The sequence below is a fragment of the Rhea americana genome, unplaced genomic scaffold (genome assembly GCF_003343005.1).
Source record: "Rhea americana isolate MKP2758 unplaced genomic scaffold, rheAme1 scaffold_85, whole genome shotgun sequence".
In the NCBI taxonomy this organism is placed as follows: Eukaryota; Metazoa; Chordata; class Aves; order Rheiformes; family Rheidae; genus Rhea; species Rhea americana.
The window spans coordinates 1,471,799-1,488,622 of record NW_028187034.1 but is presented as its reverse complement, the minus strand read 5'-3'; the positions used below and the strand labels follow the sequence as shown (position 1 = coordinate 1,488,622).

Below are 16,824 nucleotides of genomic sequence, written 5' to 3'. Positions count from 1 at the left end.
GACCGGATCTCACAGCCGGGCTCCGTCCTGGAGAAGGGGAAGCAGCTGGAGTTGCAGCCGCTGAAGCGCAACTCGTCCGCCGGCCGTTTTGGACAAGCTGGTGCTGTGCAAGCACCGGTCAGGTTGTGTGTGACCAGCAGCTCCAGTAACAATCAGGGACACTAGCCAGGCCAGCTGGAAACGGGCCAAGCAAAAAAGCCGGGGCAAGCGTGTGCAGCCCTGCCTGGGGGGCCGGCGCCTCCGGCTGCGAGCCCTCTGCAGACGCTTCCTAGCGCAGAAAGCCCACAAGGCTGTCAGATTAATGCAAAACTGCAAGGATAACAGTGCTCACAAAAGCAGGGCTGCTGAATCGCTCTGGAAACCTACTGCAGCACACAGCTGGTACACAGCAAAATGGTAGGGAAAAAAAAATCTGGCTATCCAAGGAACAAGAGAAAGTCCCCAGCAAACTCAACCACAGGGAAATACGGTTGAAGAAACACAAGTTGTGCTGAGCTTAGAACAAACATGCATGCGGAGCGACTGTAAAAATACTACAGCAGCTATTTGCAACCAGTTTCAAAAACGGGGAGCTCCTCAGCAAACGTGAGCGCAGACCCCTCATAGCAGTGGCAGTTCTGCAGGTGCCGGCGTGGCRTGCAGGAAAGCACGCGCTGCTGCCAATATTTGCAGTCCCCCAGGCTCCTGCGCCAGAGGTGAAAAGCTCCATGTTAGAAGCAGCTGGGCTGTGAACTTTGTCTTTCTTCCCTCTCAAAAACACACTTCAAACAAGCTGTGCCAGAGTGGCTAGGTACCCCCTAAAATTACTACTAAAATCTGGGGCTCAGCTGTAAATCATGACTGCGCCTTGAAACGTGACTATATGCCAGCGGTCACTCCTCTGTCAACACCTCTGCTCCTTTTTAAGTTTGTCCAACATCAAAGTTGTTGGTTTTGTGAAAAGAAGCCGTTTGTGCCACCATTAGCCCTTCACCACTCTGGGCTCACCACAGCTGGAGAGAAGGAGCAGGATCCCATTATTTCTGGTGCATTATCAACAGATTCTTGGGTTTCTTTTCCCTCTCCATCAAATTCCAGTCCATTGGACCGTAGAGAGTCATATAAACCCAGAGGGATGCAAAGCATCCCTTTAAGGCCTTGTCCAGCACAAATGCCGTTATTCCAAGCAAATGTTCAAGAAAAAAAAAATGAAGAAGAAGAAGTAGAAGTGGAATAAAAGAAAGAACTGTTGAATGGACTTAGACTTCCAAAAGGTGTTTTGCAGGGTCCCTTTATGAGAAGATATTAAGGATATTAAGACCATGCTCAGATGGCATAAGCAGGTCACCCCCCTCYTGTGTTTTGGGATTGCTTTCTGGCTCCTGTATGAGGCCACTCTTCTGTTTCCGAGTGCAGCCAACCCCCTGGAAAAAAGCTTATAGACCCCCTCCAGGGCGCCATGTGCCACTACCCAGTTTACATTCATGCCCCTGCTTCCCAGCCAGGGCAGGCTTACCGATCTCATGCCACACATGGATATATCCCTGGCTGKGACTTGCCAAATGGTCCTAGTCCTGCCAAAACGGGCGATGGGCCATGTGCGAAGCCCTGGGGATAGAGCTGCACCCGCTCAGGACCTGCTCCCAGGAAGAAAGGCCACAAGCAGGGAGCAGCTGGAGCAAGCCCCACAGCTTCTATTGCTCCTGCTTTTGGTGACCGACAAAGCCATGCGGCAGCGGCTCTGGGAGAGGGAAGACGGGCTGCAAACATGAGAAGACCGGCAGCAGAGCTGTGGCTCCAGGAACTCCTGGGGCCGGGGGGGGGGGAGAGGGAGGTGATCCCTGTGCCTTATGCCCAGGTAACAGGATGGGTTACTGTGCCCCGTAACCCAGGCTGCCTTTGAAATATAACAAGCTCGCTTAGTCTTTCAGGGACACAAAGGTTGTTTTTGTTCTCTAGGTATACTGTTGAAGTACACTTCCTCCTCTTTGCCTGCAGATCACCGGTACCGGTGGGGGTAAATTCCCTTTACTGCAGGGGATGTAGCTTGCTGCAGGGGGAACCCAGACTCCCAGCAGGTCCAAGGGGAAAGAAGGGCAGAAAGGGGCTGAGGGCACCCTGGGCAATCACAGAGACAACGGGACGCACGGGATGGCAGCCCATCGGGCCCGCTGACGCCCATTCCCACTCTAGGCCTGGTGCGCTGCAAGCGACCTTCAATGCTTCTGCGGTCCCCGACAGGGGCAGCTACATGTGGTGGGTCAGGAGAGGAGCCAGCCACATTGGGAAACACTGCAAAGGATGTTGCTTCACTGTCTCAAGGCAGAGTTCCAGTTTATAACCCTGGGCACGTTGTCAGAAATCCAGTGCTCGCACAGTGGCTGACAAGGAGATAGCCAAGAGATGCTCTGCGATGGCACTTGCRCCTCTCTCTGCTTTGCAGAAGGGGCTGGTTGAATGCCTCACCCATGGGCATGGGGACTCCACAGCCGGCAGCGGCCACCACTTCGGGGGAGATCCGCACTGCTCTAAGGAACGAGGAGCCTCAGGCTGAGGGGCYGCGAGTTGCTGGTGCTGCGGACCAGAGCTGCAGCAGGCGAGCGGCTGCGTGGTGAGGCACTGGCAGGCACGGCAAGCCAGTGAGCTGCCTCCCCAGAGGCGCCGGGGCAGTTTGGAGGCATGCTGAACAGCATGGCCTCAAGAGTTCACAACACACACACAGCTGCTGGCGAGGGGCCCAGGAGCTGGCAGCTAGCCCAGAAAAAAATGCAGAACAAAACACTAGAAYAGGCACAACTGAAGGGGGCCAGGCTGGGGAGGGGGCGCTTACAAAGGTCTGTAGACCTTGATGCCTACGGCAGGAGGGCAGCAAATAAAGCCCCCAGAAAAGGCCTTCCTGCCTGTGGAGGTCACAGCATTGTGCACATCCAGGGCACCTCAGTGCAAGGAGGTCCTGTTTCTGAGGAAGCTACGGAACGGATCTTTTTCTCCTAGGCTATGGTCACATCTTCGTTTTCACCTGCCTTACCCTTCACAGAAGATGCAGATGGCTCTGGAGACAAAGCAGGGTCTGAAATCTTCCTCGGAGAATCCCCTCCATGCACACGTGCAACACCTGAGGCTTGTGAGTGGATGGGACGCCCGCACCCTGGCAGCATGCTGCAGACCATAGCTATCACATAGGCTCCTGTTGGTGGCCCTGCACCTGCTGAGCTCCCTGACGCCTCCTGCTGTGAGCAGGGCTCCCCAGCCTGCAGGATGGGTACTCATCGTGGGAGTAGAGGCTGCACAGGATCTGGTGGGATGAAGGAGAGCTGGGTGAGAAGGGCTTGGACCTGCTGCCGGGGCCCCGCGTGGTCCCTGCATGAGGGCAGCTGAATGGCTGCACCTGATGCAGCACAACAAGCTTCAAATCCAGTTCACCCCAGCACATGCACGCAGTTCCGCACAAGACTGATCTGTCATGGTACTTTTATGCTGCATCAGTGCTTTGCCACATGTCACTGCAAAAGTTTTGATCCAGACTTAGGAGCCTCAGGAATTGGATTCATCAGTGCACCTGTCTAGACATTATATAGCCCTGTTGTGAGAAGCAAAGTATTTTTATGGATCAGCAACCGAACAAGGAGACAGGAAGCCAGAGGGAGAGTTCAGTGATCAATTTTCATTCTGGCAAAAGGTTAAGGCAGGGAATATGAATGCTCTCTGAGGCACTGGGTAGCTTAGTACATAAACTGATGATCTAGAAAGGAGAATGAGCAATATACTAAACATTTTTTATGAGATGACTCAAAGGTATTGACTCCTGAGGAGACAGGAAAAGACTGTAAGTAAAATACAAATATGGCAAATGGGCAACAACATGGCATTCACCATGCTTTAACTTGGCATATGCAAAGTCAGAAAAAAAAAGCAAGTATGTTGTATGTAAAAATTATATAGCTCCAGATCGACTCTACCAACTCAGGAAAGGATCTGAATGTCGCTGTAAGCAGTCCCACACAGACCTTGGCTTTGTGAGCCGCTGCAGGTTAAAAAAGCGCACACAAAATATTAGCATGCAGAAGGAAGAAGAGAATAATATGGAAAATATGATAATRCTATTATGTAAATCAGTAGTATGGCCTCTCTGGGAATATGGTCTGCAGTTCAAGTAAGCCTTTCTCAGAAAGAGTGATTAGGGGCATGGCAAACTCACACGTGAAGAGAGATCAAAACGATTGGGGTTGTTTATCTCAGAAAGGAAATGAACAGGAGGAGATTGGCACAGAGCAAGGCAGTTCGGAGTCTGTTTTGCTTTCTGTTCAATTCTATCACTGTCATATCTGGTGTCACTGAGAAGTGCGTAAAGTGATGTGGCTCTCCTCTGCCACACAGTTTGTTCTTTCTCTCACTCTCTCTCCCTGGGAGGCATGGCGTATGTAGTTATGTTTTCTATTTTGGTAGGATTAGGGGAGGAGGGCATAGGGATGGCTAAAGATGAATAGTTACTCCCTAGAGCAGTTCATAGTAGAGAAGGTACTCATGAAAAGGGGGCATTTGCACTTGGACAGAGTGGACTGAAGGTCCTGGTTTTGGGAGGCTTGTTTCATCTCCTCAGGCCAGCTACTGCCTTCATCCCAGAGCTCTTGGCAGACTTTGGAATTTCCAGGCAGGCTATGGGGTTCTTTGGAGATAAAAATACGGAGCTTGAATTTAGTAAGTTATTCTRAAAGAAGCATTGGGGTCACTGGAGGTACCTTCAGCCAAACAGAGTTAACTCATTGCTCTCTGTCTATTCTAAAACATGAAAAAGACTCTGCCTCTTTACTATTTACTTCACATCACTGCTAGGCAGCCATCACGGACAGGCTGTGATGACCGTGGTAATCTGTGCTGTGGATGTGACTCACTGCAGCATGCTGAACTATCCCTTTCTTACATGAAGCCACTGGATGGCATTTGGACTTGTCAAAGTCAGAACAACAAAAGGAAATGTATATCTGTGCTCTAGCTGTCCTGAACTGTGGAGACCATGCTCACAAGCATGCAAAGCCACTGAGGTCAATAACCCAGTAAGTTTCAACAAAGCAAATGAAATGTATATTGATAGCAAGACTTTCCTGTGTAGAACAAGTACAGTGTCACGAGGAGGTACTGGCTTTGCCTGCACAGCCTTGAACAAGCATCAAGCACGAAGTCAAGGACTGTCTGCAAGCCCCTGCCTTCTGCCCCAGCTGCTTCACAGCACCTGGCCTTATTCCACCTTGCAAGCTTGTTCTCAGTGCGAAAACAGAATCTGTCTCTGAGGGCAGAAAATCTAAAGGGAAAGCATCAGCTTTCCCACTAAAGCACAGGCTTGAGGGTTTAAACCCATTTTTATTGCAGACTAGCATTAAAGCTAATGAGGGAAGCGGCTTCTCCACCTTTGGCTGTTCAGCTTGCCCCACTGTGTTCCGAGACAAGTTACAGGCACAGGAGGACCTGCGTGAGGTATTTGCTGGGGCAATTCTTGCAGTCCTAACGGAACTGAGTCCTTGTAGAGTTCAGGCCTAGCAATGAAAAGAAAAACAGTGTTGTTTTGAAGCAAATCTGTGTATGTCAGGGATAAAGAGCCATTTCACCCACACACTTGTATCTTGGTCTTTCCAGGCCATGCTGGGAGGTTCCCCCTTCCCACCTGGCCTTTCTCCTTCCCCACAAGGGTCCCTTAGCCTTTCCCTGGAAGGTCTTCAAGTAGCCCCAGCCAAGGTCCTTGCTCCATCCTCTCCCTCTCTGGCGGCAGAGGCTCTGAGCACTGCCCACACCCCTCTCCCCTCCACGAACCGGCCCCGGCCCCTCCCTGCGGCAGGACTGCAGGACACCTCGCCCTACTCCCAGGCGCAGGCCGGGTGGCGAGGCCTCCCTCCGCGCCCCCAGCCCAGCCCAGCCCGGGCGCGGCGTGCTGCCGGCGCTGCCCCCAGCTCGCCGCGCCCACGGCGGGGAGGCTCGGCCTCAGTCTGCGTGCTGCCTCCGCAAACTTCACCCTGAAACCGGCCCAGCGCTGGGCCGAGCCCCCCCCCTCCCGCCCCCCATGGCAGCCCCAGCCGGGCGCTGCTGGCGAAGGGCCCAGGGCGGCGCGGCGCGGCGCGGCCCCTCCCCGCCAGCAGAGGGCGCCGTCGCGAGCGGGCGAGCGCCGCCCCGCGCCCCCTCTCGCTCGCCGTCCAGCCGGAAGGGGGAGACAGCGCTGCGCTCGTGGCCGCGCGCCCGGCGGCCGGCACGCCGGAAGTCCTCTGCGGAAGGACGGTTTGGGCTTCGGGGCGCTGGCTCGTTGATTGGAAGGGGCCGGGGTCGCGACCCGGAAGCGGAGCGGCCATGTTGCCGGGTGACCCCCGGAGCGGTGCGGGCCCCGCCGAGGGGCCGAGGCTGCCGTGAGGGGCCCGAGCGCCTCCCCGATCCGCCCCGGTGAGTACAGGGTGGCCTCTCGCTGTGAGCCCCCCGCGACCGTCCCGGGGCCCCGGCGGCGGCGGGGCGGCCCCGCTGGGGAGGGCCCGGCCGCGGGGCCGGGCCGTGTCTGCCCTCTCCCCCCACCCTGCGGCAGGCCCGGCCCTCGGGGAGGGGGCCGTTATGCCGGGGGCCGGCGGAGGGGAAGGCTGTGCTCAGGGCTGCCGTCCTTGACCTCTTTGCAGAGCGCCTGGCTGCACAGCTGTCCCCCATGGCCGCGTGGTCCCGAGAGGCCGTCCTGACCCTCTACCGGGCTCTGCTGCGCCAGGGCCGCGGGCTCCGCTACACGGACCGGGATTTCTACCTCGCCTTCATCCGCCGCGAGTTCCGCAAGAACCAGGGCCTGGAGCGGCTGGAAGATAAGGAAAGACAGTTGGAGAAGGGGCAGGCTTTCCTGCACAGCAAACTCGGGGGCTTGGTTTAGAGATTCCCTCTTTTCYGTAGCTTCTTTTGGCCCCGCTCACTTTCCTTTTCCTTCCAAAATTCCCATCTTCACCATGACAGATGTTTAATGCTCTCTGCCTGCCACTACCTTGAAGAAGCCAGGAAGGCACTTCCACAGCTGTGCCAGGGCTGCTCTCCTTTCCCCTTACAAATGCATTAGGCCACAGGTAGGTCATTCCCAATGATGTAATCATGTTCTTTAGGTTAATATTACAGTTAGTTTTATGAGAGAGTGTTATTTTTTGCCTAGCAATCAAGAGTAACTGGAGCCCATGTTCATCAAGAACCTTCTTTCTTAGAATGTAACTTGGTCTTAGAAAAATAAAAAGGCTGTTTTAAACTGCCACAGTAAGGCAGGCACTGAACCTTTAACTGGCTTTGAAACCGACTTACAGAACTGACCTTGAGCTGGGTTGCAAAAGTTTCATGGTATCTTCATTTAGTTTCACTAAGGATCCACCTATAGGTACAGTGATGGTAAAGCTTATATGCATCATTGACCAGGGAAGCTCTTTGAACATAAATATCAAGATCAGAGATTAAATGGGAATTGAAAGTGTAAACCTAAGCAAATGTGRACGTTAGTCCGTGTTTTACATGACTTGTTTGAGAATCAAACCCACCAGCCTTGCAGGCAGGAAGAAATGACTGATGAAAGCAAGGAAGTTTTTCCTTTTGTGGTTCAGTGTCGTGCTGATCCTTGAATGTTTTGGGAATACCTGGTTTTAGGCTTTGCCCCAAAAATGAGTCTGGGAGCTGACGGATACCTATCTGCCAGCTTCTAGGAATATCCTGATTTTTCATGGTCAGGCACCAGATAGTCCCTACATTGCCTTGTCTGTGAAAAAATTATATGTTTTAGACTGAGTAAGAGAAAATAAATTGGTATAAAAGAGGCCATGGTCTGGCTGAGGAGCACCACCTAAAAGGAAAAGACACAAATAGTAATATAATGCTACACAATACACAGGATTTCATTGCAAAATGTTACTGAAGCAAATCTTACCTTTTATAAAGCAGTAGGTGACTGCACAAATAAATCTACTTAAATAATTACTAGTCACACAAAATTGGGGTGTCTCTCTTCCAGTCATGAACAGAGCTGGAGGCAAAGAAATGCTGCCATTGCAGAACTTGGTCAGTACCGTCATTCTGGCGTGTCTGGGAATAAGCAGCCCCTAGAAGGAAGATAATTAAAGAGGATGTGGAGTTAGTCCCTTCCTACGGCTCGGTGTTAAGACCCCAAGAGCACAAAGTGTGTGATGGAGGAAACAGGAGCATCCTGTTAGGGCTGTGCTCTTCTGATCCTCTTGTTCAATGCTCCTTCCAGATGAGATGGCAGGCGCTGGGCCGCGCAAAGGGAAAAAGGACGACAATGGCATCGGCACAGCCATCGACTTCGTGCTGTCCAACGCGCGGCTTGTGCTGGGCGTGGGTGGAGCTGCTATGCTGGGCATCGCCACGCTGGCCGTCAAACGGGTGAGCCTGTGGGGCGGCAGGGTGGCCTGTGAGCACAGGGGCACTGGAAAGCAGGAAAGCACAACAAGGACGTGGGGTGCTGGTGCTAATTTGGGTGAAACGCAAGCACTGGGCACTTAACTCAGATGGTGCCTGCTGATGTTGCTTTAGATGTACGATCGGGCGATCAGTGCTCCCAGCAGCCCTACTCGCTTGAGCCAGTCCGGAAAGAGAAGCTGGGAAGAGCCAAACTGGCTGGGATCCTCCTCGCGATTACTGACCCAGGACATGAAAACTAACCTGAGCCGCTCCCTGCAGACCCTTCCCACTGATCCTTCAGCTGCAGACACAGGTAAGCAGCAGTGTGATATTCCTGCGTGGCACAGTCATCCAGACCMATAAACCCTGCATTCATCTAAAGGAATGTAGGAAAAGGGAATGCTTTATCTAGCCCAGTGACTTTTGAGAGGAGGACTCAGGGAGGTTAAACATGTCTCCTGATAATTTCAAGAGTTAGAAGTCAGTAATGTGTCAGGAGTAATAACTGCCTGTTTGCATTCTTCATGCTTCTCGTGACTTTATGTGCTTAAATTTTATTCTCCATTGGTCATTTCTCTTTCAAGTTGAATAGTTATTATCTGTGCAATCGCTACTCTTAAAAAGACATTCCACACCTTTGAATATCTTTGCCTCTTTGTACCATTCCAGTTCTTCCGCCTCTTTTTGAGAGAGTATTAACATTATGAATGTACTAGCAATTTACATGTAGCAATATTTTCTATGTTATATCTCTTATTTTCCTAAAAAAACTCTGTAACTGTTTGTGTTTATAGTACTGCTTATGAACGAGCTACTGTCGTCATCACGTTGTAAAGAGTGATTTGAAGTTGTTTTTCCGAACAGAGTAATAAGTAATATAGAGTCCATCAGTGTTTGTTTTATGTATTTGGTTGTTTTTGCTCACAGATTTTACTTTTTATCCCCCAGTCACTTTGTGAGATTGGCATTTAGAGATTTAAAAATTGATGACCTTTTCAGCTGGGTGATTTTGAACCTGAAAAATAAGTGTCAAGCTTTATCTTGGTTTCCAGACATCTACAAAAAAAGTCATCTTCAGGATGGCAGTGGATTTGCTGCTGAGGAAGCATTAAATAACTAGACAGCTGTGTTAAAGGGGGTCTATATCGTTAGACTGGATTCCCAAAAGATGAGCAGTGAGGCTTTAAAGCATTGATGATAATGTCTTGCATATTTGGCTTAAAAATAAATTAAAACTTAAAATTGAACAAATAAGTTGTTTCATAAGCGGTCATTGAAGTCTGGTTTCCCAGGGCTTTACACAAACCCTCCTATCTGCCCCAGGAGGCCACAGTGGGACAAGAGACAGAAGTCACTGAGGTTGAGCAAGATAGATCCATGTGCTGCTTAGCTGCCGTTCTTCATGTGTTGCATGGCAAAATGCCTGTTGCCAGACAAATGTGGAATAGCTGATTGCCTTAATGGTGCCACTGGCTTGTGGCATCTCCCCTGTGTCCCRCTGCTAAAGTTCCACAGCCTTTGCAAAGACTTAGGATCTCTTATATCTCTAACTTTTTCTTAATCCTGGCTAATAACCTTTGAAATTCTCTTGGTCAAGGTTGAGAAGTCTGAAAGGTAGATGGGAAGCATAGACTYATTTCTGTAAGAAAACATTCTGAAAAAACAGAATTTAGAGAAAACGTACGCAGGTTAGACATTGCTTAATAGTGCCAGCAGTAGCAATGCTGACTTTTGCCTAAGGACACGTTCTCTTGTCTTTGACTGATGAAATTTTGAGAGAGGTTTTTGCTGGGGCTATACTTGTGTGAGTTCTCCTGGCCCCAAGGTCTGTCAGCTTACGATCATGATAGATGGTGGTCACAGAACCTCAACAGCTACTTCCTTTCTAGTGTCGTGGTTTTCTCTGACCTCATACCCTAGTGAGGAGTGGGCTTTGCTGATAATTTGTAAAAAAAAACCCATTATATTGTTAAAAACTTAAGGAGATAGTGACATTTTTTCGAGAATGTTTTATCCCTCATTCTGGCATTGTTTTAAAAGCAGCTGATCTGGTAACGGTGCTGAATTTTTGATGAACTTGAACGCAGGTACTGCCCACTTAGCCAATAAAATACTTCTTGTGCAACATGAGAGCATTAGTCTTATTCTGGCTAAACTCCACATCTAGTAACTTGTTTTCTTCCCCTTTGATTCTTCCTTAATGGTTTCTTTTGAAATTTCTCAGCATCTCCCTTTTGAGTGGTACTTGTGTAAAGCATGCAAAATGTCGGCTAAAAGCTTTTTGCGACCTAAGAGAGTGCGCTTCTGTGCAGCAGATTCCTTGCTGCAGATGACTTCACAGTGAAACACTGGGGACGATCAGCAGTCTTCCTTCTGCCTTGCAGACTTTTTCCGACCCACAAAGCCCAAGCCATCTGCCAAAAGGAGTCAAATGGAACTGAAAAAATCACGCCTTCGTTTGTCTCTGCAAGAAAAACTCTTTGCTTATTATCGGAGGAAGGTAGCTATCCCAGCAGATGAGCAGGCCCGGGCCAAGCAAGCAGCTGTGGATATTTGTGCTGAGCTGCGCAGCTTCCTGCGCGCCAAGCTGCCGGACATGCCCCTGCGTGACATGTACCTCAGTGGCAGCCTGTATGATGATTTGCAGGTAATTCCTGGGGCCGCGTGATGGGTCGTTACTCAGAAGGCTGACTAGCCAGGGGCATTTCTGGCTTCTCTGTTAGCAGTGCTGTCTCAGCACAACATTCCTCTGTAATAAGGCTTCTGGTGTTGCCTTTCCCACCGTGGAGCCTGACGTCGATTTCTGCACTACTTTTTGAACAGGCATGACCAGATTGTTCTGGCCTTGTCTATAAAGCATTTGCTGTTTGCAGCTTTTATTATTTCAGACCCTTCTCTCCTTTCTCTCCTTCTCTCCCTTTAGCGGTGTTTTTGTTGGTAGATCTCCGCTTCTGTTTTCTCTCTCTCTGTCCCTTCCATCTTCTTCCAAATATATGACATTCCCTTAGGACTCCTGTGTATTCATGTAGGTCTTCCCTACTTTTTTTTTTAATGCATGACAGACCTGGATTGGACAGCAGTCCCTGCTGCATATCTCCCTGATGGAAAGATGCCCATGGCTATAGTGAGTGATTCAGAGGCACGCTTTTTGGGTTGAGTCAGAGCTCCAGAATGGAGTGTCAAATGTCAAGTGAAACTTGAATCTGGGGTCTTAATCATATTGGTGAAAAGGGACCTTTAATGACCTTTTCCAATCAGTGTGGCAGACTGGGTGAGGGCAGTACCTAGCTGTAACATGGGATAATTAAACCATGGCAACTTAAGCTAGGCTAGAAATTTAATACCCTCCTGTGTTAAATTATCCTGTGGCATGGCTGTGCCCTGGGCCAGCTGCATCTTGCATCCAAGGAGTGGGCTTAGAGCAGTAGGAGGCAAAATGATTCTTGTATGTACAATCCATGTCGGGTCCTTTAAGTATTTGAAGATTTCTAAGTAGCAAGTGCTATATAAGCACTAGCTTGTATTATACTTGGAGTTATTCCACTGAAGCTGGGAAATGGTCCTTCAAAATGTCTTTTGATGAAAGGGAGGCTGTGAATCCCATGCAGAGAGGAGAATGGGACAGCTGAATGCTTATTCCAAGTTCCTTTGAACAGAAGGCTTTCTAGAGGTGGTGGGAAAAAGAATGAGCGTGCTGGGAGAAACATGGTCCTTACTTGTTTTTTTTTCTCTTGTGAAAGGTAGTGACAGCTGACCACATCCAGCTTATTGTGCCTCTGATGCTGGAGCAGAACTTGTGGTCATGCATCCCTGGCGAGGACACTATCATGAACATTCCTGGCTTCTACTTGGTGCGTCGGGAAAACCCAGAGTACTTTCCCCGTGGGAGCAGCTACTGGGACCGCTGTGTGGTGGGGGGTTACCTTTCCCCCARAGCTGTAGCAGACACTTTTGAGAAAGTTGTAGCTGGCTCCATCAACTGGCCAGCAATTGGGACTCTCTTGGATTATGTGATCCGTCCAGGAGCTCCCCCAGGAGATTTRACGCTGGAAGTCCAGTATGATCCAGAACGACATCTTTTTATTGACTTCCTACCATCCCTGACACTGGGTGACATCATCCTTGTGGCCAAACCCCATCGATTGGCCCAGAATGACAATCTGTGGCGGCTGAGCTTGCGGCCAGCAGAAACTGCTCGCCTCCGAGCCCTGGACCAGTGTGATTCTGGCTGCCGTTGCTTGTGCCTGAAGATCTTCAAAGCAATATGCAAGTCGAATCCAGCCCTGGGTCACCTCACTGCCAGCCAGCTCACAAATGTCATTCTGCACCTATCTGAAGAGGAGTCCAACTGGTCCCAAGATGTGCTGGCTGACCGTTTCTTGCAGGCACTGAAGGGACTGATCCGCTACTTGGAGGCAGGTGTCCTCCCTAGTGCTCTGAACCCCAAGGTGAACTTGTTTTCAGAGCTCACCCCAGAAGAAGTGGATGAGCTGGGCTATACCCTCTACAGCTCTCTCTCAGAGCCAGAGGTCTTGCTGCAGACGTAACRGGGCCTTATGAGGGGAATGTTGATGGTGGTTAGCCAAGATGGACTTTGATTACTGCGAAATATGTCTCCTTCACTTCTCTCTCTTTGTCTCCCTTTGGCTTATTATTATTTCCTGCCGTGGAGCTSGTGCTCCCACTGGATTTCTTGGTGCTACTGGTCCATTTCCACCATCTCTGTCCCAGCAGGTACCTGTTGGCTAGGGAAGAGAGGATAAAGCTGCAACTGTAAGATTTTTGGATAAATTCTGCTGATATTTAAGTGTCTACCAAAAAACACTATGCACTTCTTTCTCCTGTGTTATACTTACTGCAGTGAATTAGTTTTGGTCTGGAGAAGGTGGAACTGGGCTGGTGAATCCAGTGATGATTTTAGCAGACTTGCATTGAGGTCTTTTCATTTCTTCCTCTCTGATTTTACCCCCATGTTTCTTTGTCTCCTCTGTTCCGCACTGTTTCACTTCCCCCTTTTTGTCCCTCTAACCCAGATGTGCAGCCTGAATGAGATGATTTGGATAGGGCTACTTGTTGTATTTCTGAATGAACTCTGAATAATGATTATATTGATAGTACTTGAGGCTGTTGAGCTTGGAAGAGGAGAATGCACGTGCCCATGGCTCCTGCTCCTACAGAGCCTCCTCATCCTTCGTAAGTTGAGTTTAGGAGTAATGTCCAGCCTGCTGCAACATAGCCTTCAATATGGGCAATTCTCACTGAAGCTGTTGCAGGGAGTCTTGGAAGAAACTTCTGTGGTCTGGCTATGTGAAGAGGCTGAAGGAGCAGAGCTTGCCATTCCTGCCTAGCCAGACCTGTTGGGTGTTGCTGGTGGGAATGGCCCTGGGAATGGAGAACAGGGCGGCTCTTCAGATACCTCTGGCCTRGAGGAAGAGAGGCTATGGGGAGGGGTGGGAGGCACTCATGGGAACGGGGATTATTTATCATCTTTCCTSTGAGAGCATATGGCTGTTCTGGTTTTTTAGGTGGTGGAAGCAGGACTGTGTGCCTCAAAGGGTTTTTTAATATGCACATGTAAGCCAGATTCTCATCAGGTATAAGCTGGTGAAGCTGATAGGACTGTCTTGATGTTATCAGTGCAGTTTTGACCCATGCACAGAAATCAGCGTACACACGCACTGTTGGCATTTAGAAAGAAGCTAGCTTCACCATCTGCTTTCAGTATGTCTTTTAGTTTTTCACCCCAGTCACCTCTGAACTGAAGCTTTTTTTTTTTCCCCTCTCCTTCCTCATTCCCGAGTGCTGACTTTCCAGCGTTCTCAGTTTACAGTTACTATTAGAAAGCTGGGGAGGGCACACCTTCCTCTTCTCTTTGGACCTATTGGTAATGCACTTCTGCTGACTCCTGTTTCCCAGTGCTRTCGCACTGTTCTCCCTTGACTGTCCTTCCATCTGCTGCTGGAACATGGTATGATTTTGAGGGAGCAGCTGCAGCACAGCTGGCATCTTGTACACTAGCCACAGGGACTCTGTATACTCTGCATTCAGCCTTTTGGCCTCTTGCCTTCAGAAAGGGGGAGAGATGGTGTCCTCCTGAATCTGGGGCTGTGTATCTCTCAAATGACAACACAGTCATCCTTAGAGAATCCTAACTGCCTTTCCCCATCTTTAGCACCTTCCCTTGCTGTCAAGCATCCTAACCAATGGAGGGGAATAGCGCAGCAGCAGAGGCTGGAGGAAGCAAGTACCCTTTACCCCCTGCCTTTCCCTCTGGATTTACTCCCCTTTCACAGAAGAGTTTCAAGGTCAGTTTCAGAAGTGGAACCACAGAGTCTTTTATCCCTTGTTTTCTTCTTAGAGGCAGTGCAGGTGAGATGAAGGAGGGCACATCTTTCTCAGGCAATCCGTCCATTTTAGCAAGTATGTCAGATAGTATTCTGTATACAGTGATAACAGGATGTTACATTTTAAATTATTTAATCCTTAGGGTACTGGCATTTTCTAGACTGCCAGATGCATACTTTGAAGTTTGTGTGTGTAAATAGTCTGTAGTCTCTAAAAGGTTAACAGAAATTCTGTTCGTAAGATTTTGTGTTTTGTAAGTTTTTGCAGCAGTCAGTGTTGGGTCTGTTGTTGATTGCTCTTCACTCTAGTTCCTGGAATTTTTCCTCCTYCTTTTCCCTGTCCTTCACTGCCTTTCTGATGTCAGCCTTCCTATCCTAAAAGCAGACAGGTGAGACTTGGAGCCCATAGGGTATTTGGGGAAATTCCCCTTTCTTCTAATTACTTGAAGGTCAACAAAAATATTAAAATATCAGGGTTGTCAGGAGTTCCCCACAGGTTCATTTCTTCAATGTGATCTCACCCCTCACTTGGTGCTGGCTCCAATACCATGCTCTTCACACAGAATTGAGCAGCAGCATGGTTTGGAATGATCAAAACTATAGACACAAAAAAGGTGAGACAGAAGTAGGAGGAAGCCAGTGTCTGAATTAGCTTCAGAACATTTGCCACATACATATCTGTATATAGAATTTTTTACATGAATGCTTTTGCTTCTTCCTGGCAACCTAATGAATTAATATTTTATGGCCATTTCTTGTTGCTGCTATTGAGCTGAATTTGTGTATCAGATGGAGACTGAAGCTGCCTTTTTGCCTTTCTTTTTGACTTTGCTCCACTTCAATCACTTCCATCCTTTCTTCCTTTCAGTTTTCCCTTCTTCTGAGCTAGCCACAAGCCCATTTGTGAAAGGCAGATACTCACTTTCTAGAGGCAGCCCCCACAGTGGGCAATAACTGCCCTGGCAGTGGCAGTCTCAGCAAAGGCCAAAGATGTAATAGGTCACAGGGACACTGCACCTATGAGTGTTTCAAGAGCAGGGTCAGGCATAAGGGGTGACAGAGGCAGGGAAGAAGGAGCAAGGCAAGTATGCAGGAAGTTTACACTAATGCAGTACCCAGCCTGGGGTCAAGCAGATTGTTGGAGAGTCTTTTGAACCAGCACCTTTCAGTGTTAAGATGCAGTATATGTGTTGACATACAGCCAGGACGGCTGCTTTGTCTTATCTATTGGTAGGTTTCTTCCTAGCCAAAATTTGAGTACAGAGCAGAGGGGGATAAAGGCGAATGTGAAAAGGGCAGCTCCTGACAGAGCAACTTGGAGACAAATGATTGTAAGAGGCCCAGAGCTTGCGCTGGCTGTTTGCTATCTGGGTTCCAAAAATGCCTTGGTGTGTTGTGCTATAGCTTAGCTAACACAAACTTCCCATGAGACTGTTGTCTTGTACCCTCTAACTGTGGGGCGAGGACCAGCTTGCTCAGCAGCAGGCTTTCAGTGCTGCTGAGCTCCACTGTTAACCTTTCAAGTCAAATGGATTTCTTTTTAAGTATCTAAAAGCAATTATGGAAACAAGAGGCCCTCTGCCTCCTGGCAAGCTGCCATCACGGCCCTCACTCTTAGCATCTGGGTACTTGCAACGTGAAGCGTAGAGATGATGCCTCATCTCTCGCAGGCATGGAGGCTGTGGATTCGTAAAGGGGAAAGTCTAGTGCATGGTCTGTGACAGAGTGTGTGGAATTCTGAAATAAAATAATTTTCCACAGTAACCTGGTTGTCTCTGATGTGTTTATAAAACAAGAGTGTCTCTGTTGTCTCTGCGCCAGGGAGGCACATCACTTCTATGTTCATATAATTGTGTGCTGCCCTACTGCCTTAGGGGACTGGCTTGCCCCTTGGTGATTCACTGCCTTCCCTTTATGGCTTAGGGTGCTCAACAGTCTGCAACTTGCCTTGAGAGAGCAATCAGCTAGGCACTGCAACATGCTCACTCCTGGCAGCGTTCACAGAAGACACAAGATGCTGCATAATTATGGAGCTGTGCCCTCCCTCCCTTTCTCTGATAGCCCACATGCCTGGGCACAGACCTGCGTTTCATGTGGT

The 16,824-nt window shown here is 49.3% G+C and overlaps 2 protein-coding genes across 2 annotated transcripts; both read left to right on the top strand.

Annotated features, from left to right (window-relative positions):
• The first annotated feature begins 6,313 nt into the window (after positions 1-6,313).
• On the top strand, positions 6,314-6,872 carry MIURF (mitochondrial elongation factor 1 upstream open reading frame). Its single transcript, XM_085323613.1, has 2 exons — positions 6,314-6,402; positions 6,627-6,872. Exon 2 carries the CDS (start codon positions 6,653-6,655, stop codon positions 6,863-6,865), a length of 213 nt encoding a protein of 70 aa, XP_085179739.1. The 5' UTR covers positions 6,314-6,402; positions 6,627-6,652; the 3' UTR covers positions 6,866-6,872.
• Positions 6,873-6,965: 93 nt separating this feature from the next.
• On the top strand, positions 6,966-16,490 carry MIEF1 (mitochondrial elongation factor 1). The gene is made up of 5 exons (XM_085323612.1): positions 6,966-7,052; positions 8,216-8,364; positions 8,515-8,695; positions 10,767-11,029; positions 12,123-16,490. Exons 2-5 carry the CDS (start codon positions 8,221-8,223, stop codon positions 12,927-12,929), a joined length of 1,395 nt encoding a protein of 464 aa, XP_085179738.1. The 5' UTR covers positions 6,966-7,052; positions 8,216-8,220; the 3' UTR covers positions 12,930-16,490.
• Positions 16,491-16,824: the final 334 nt, after the last annotated feature.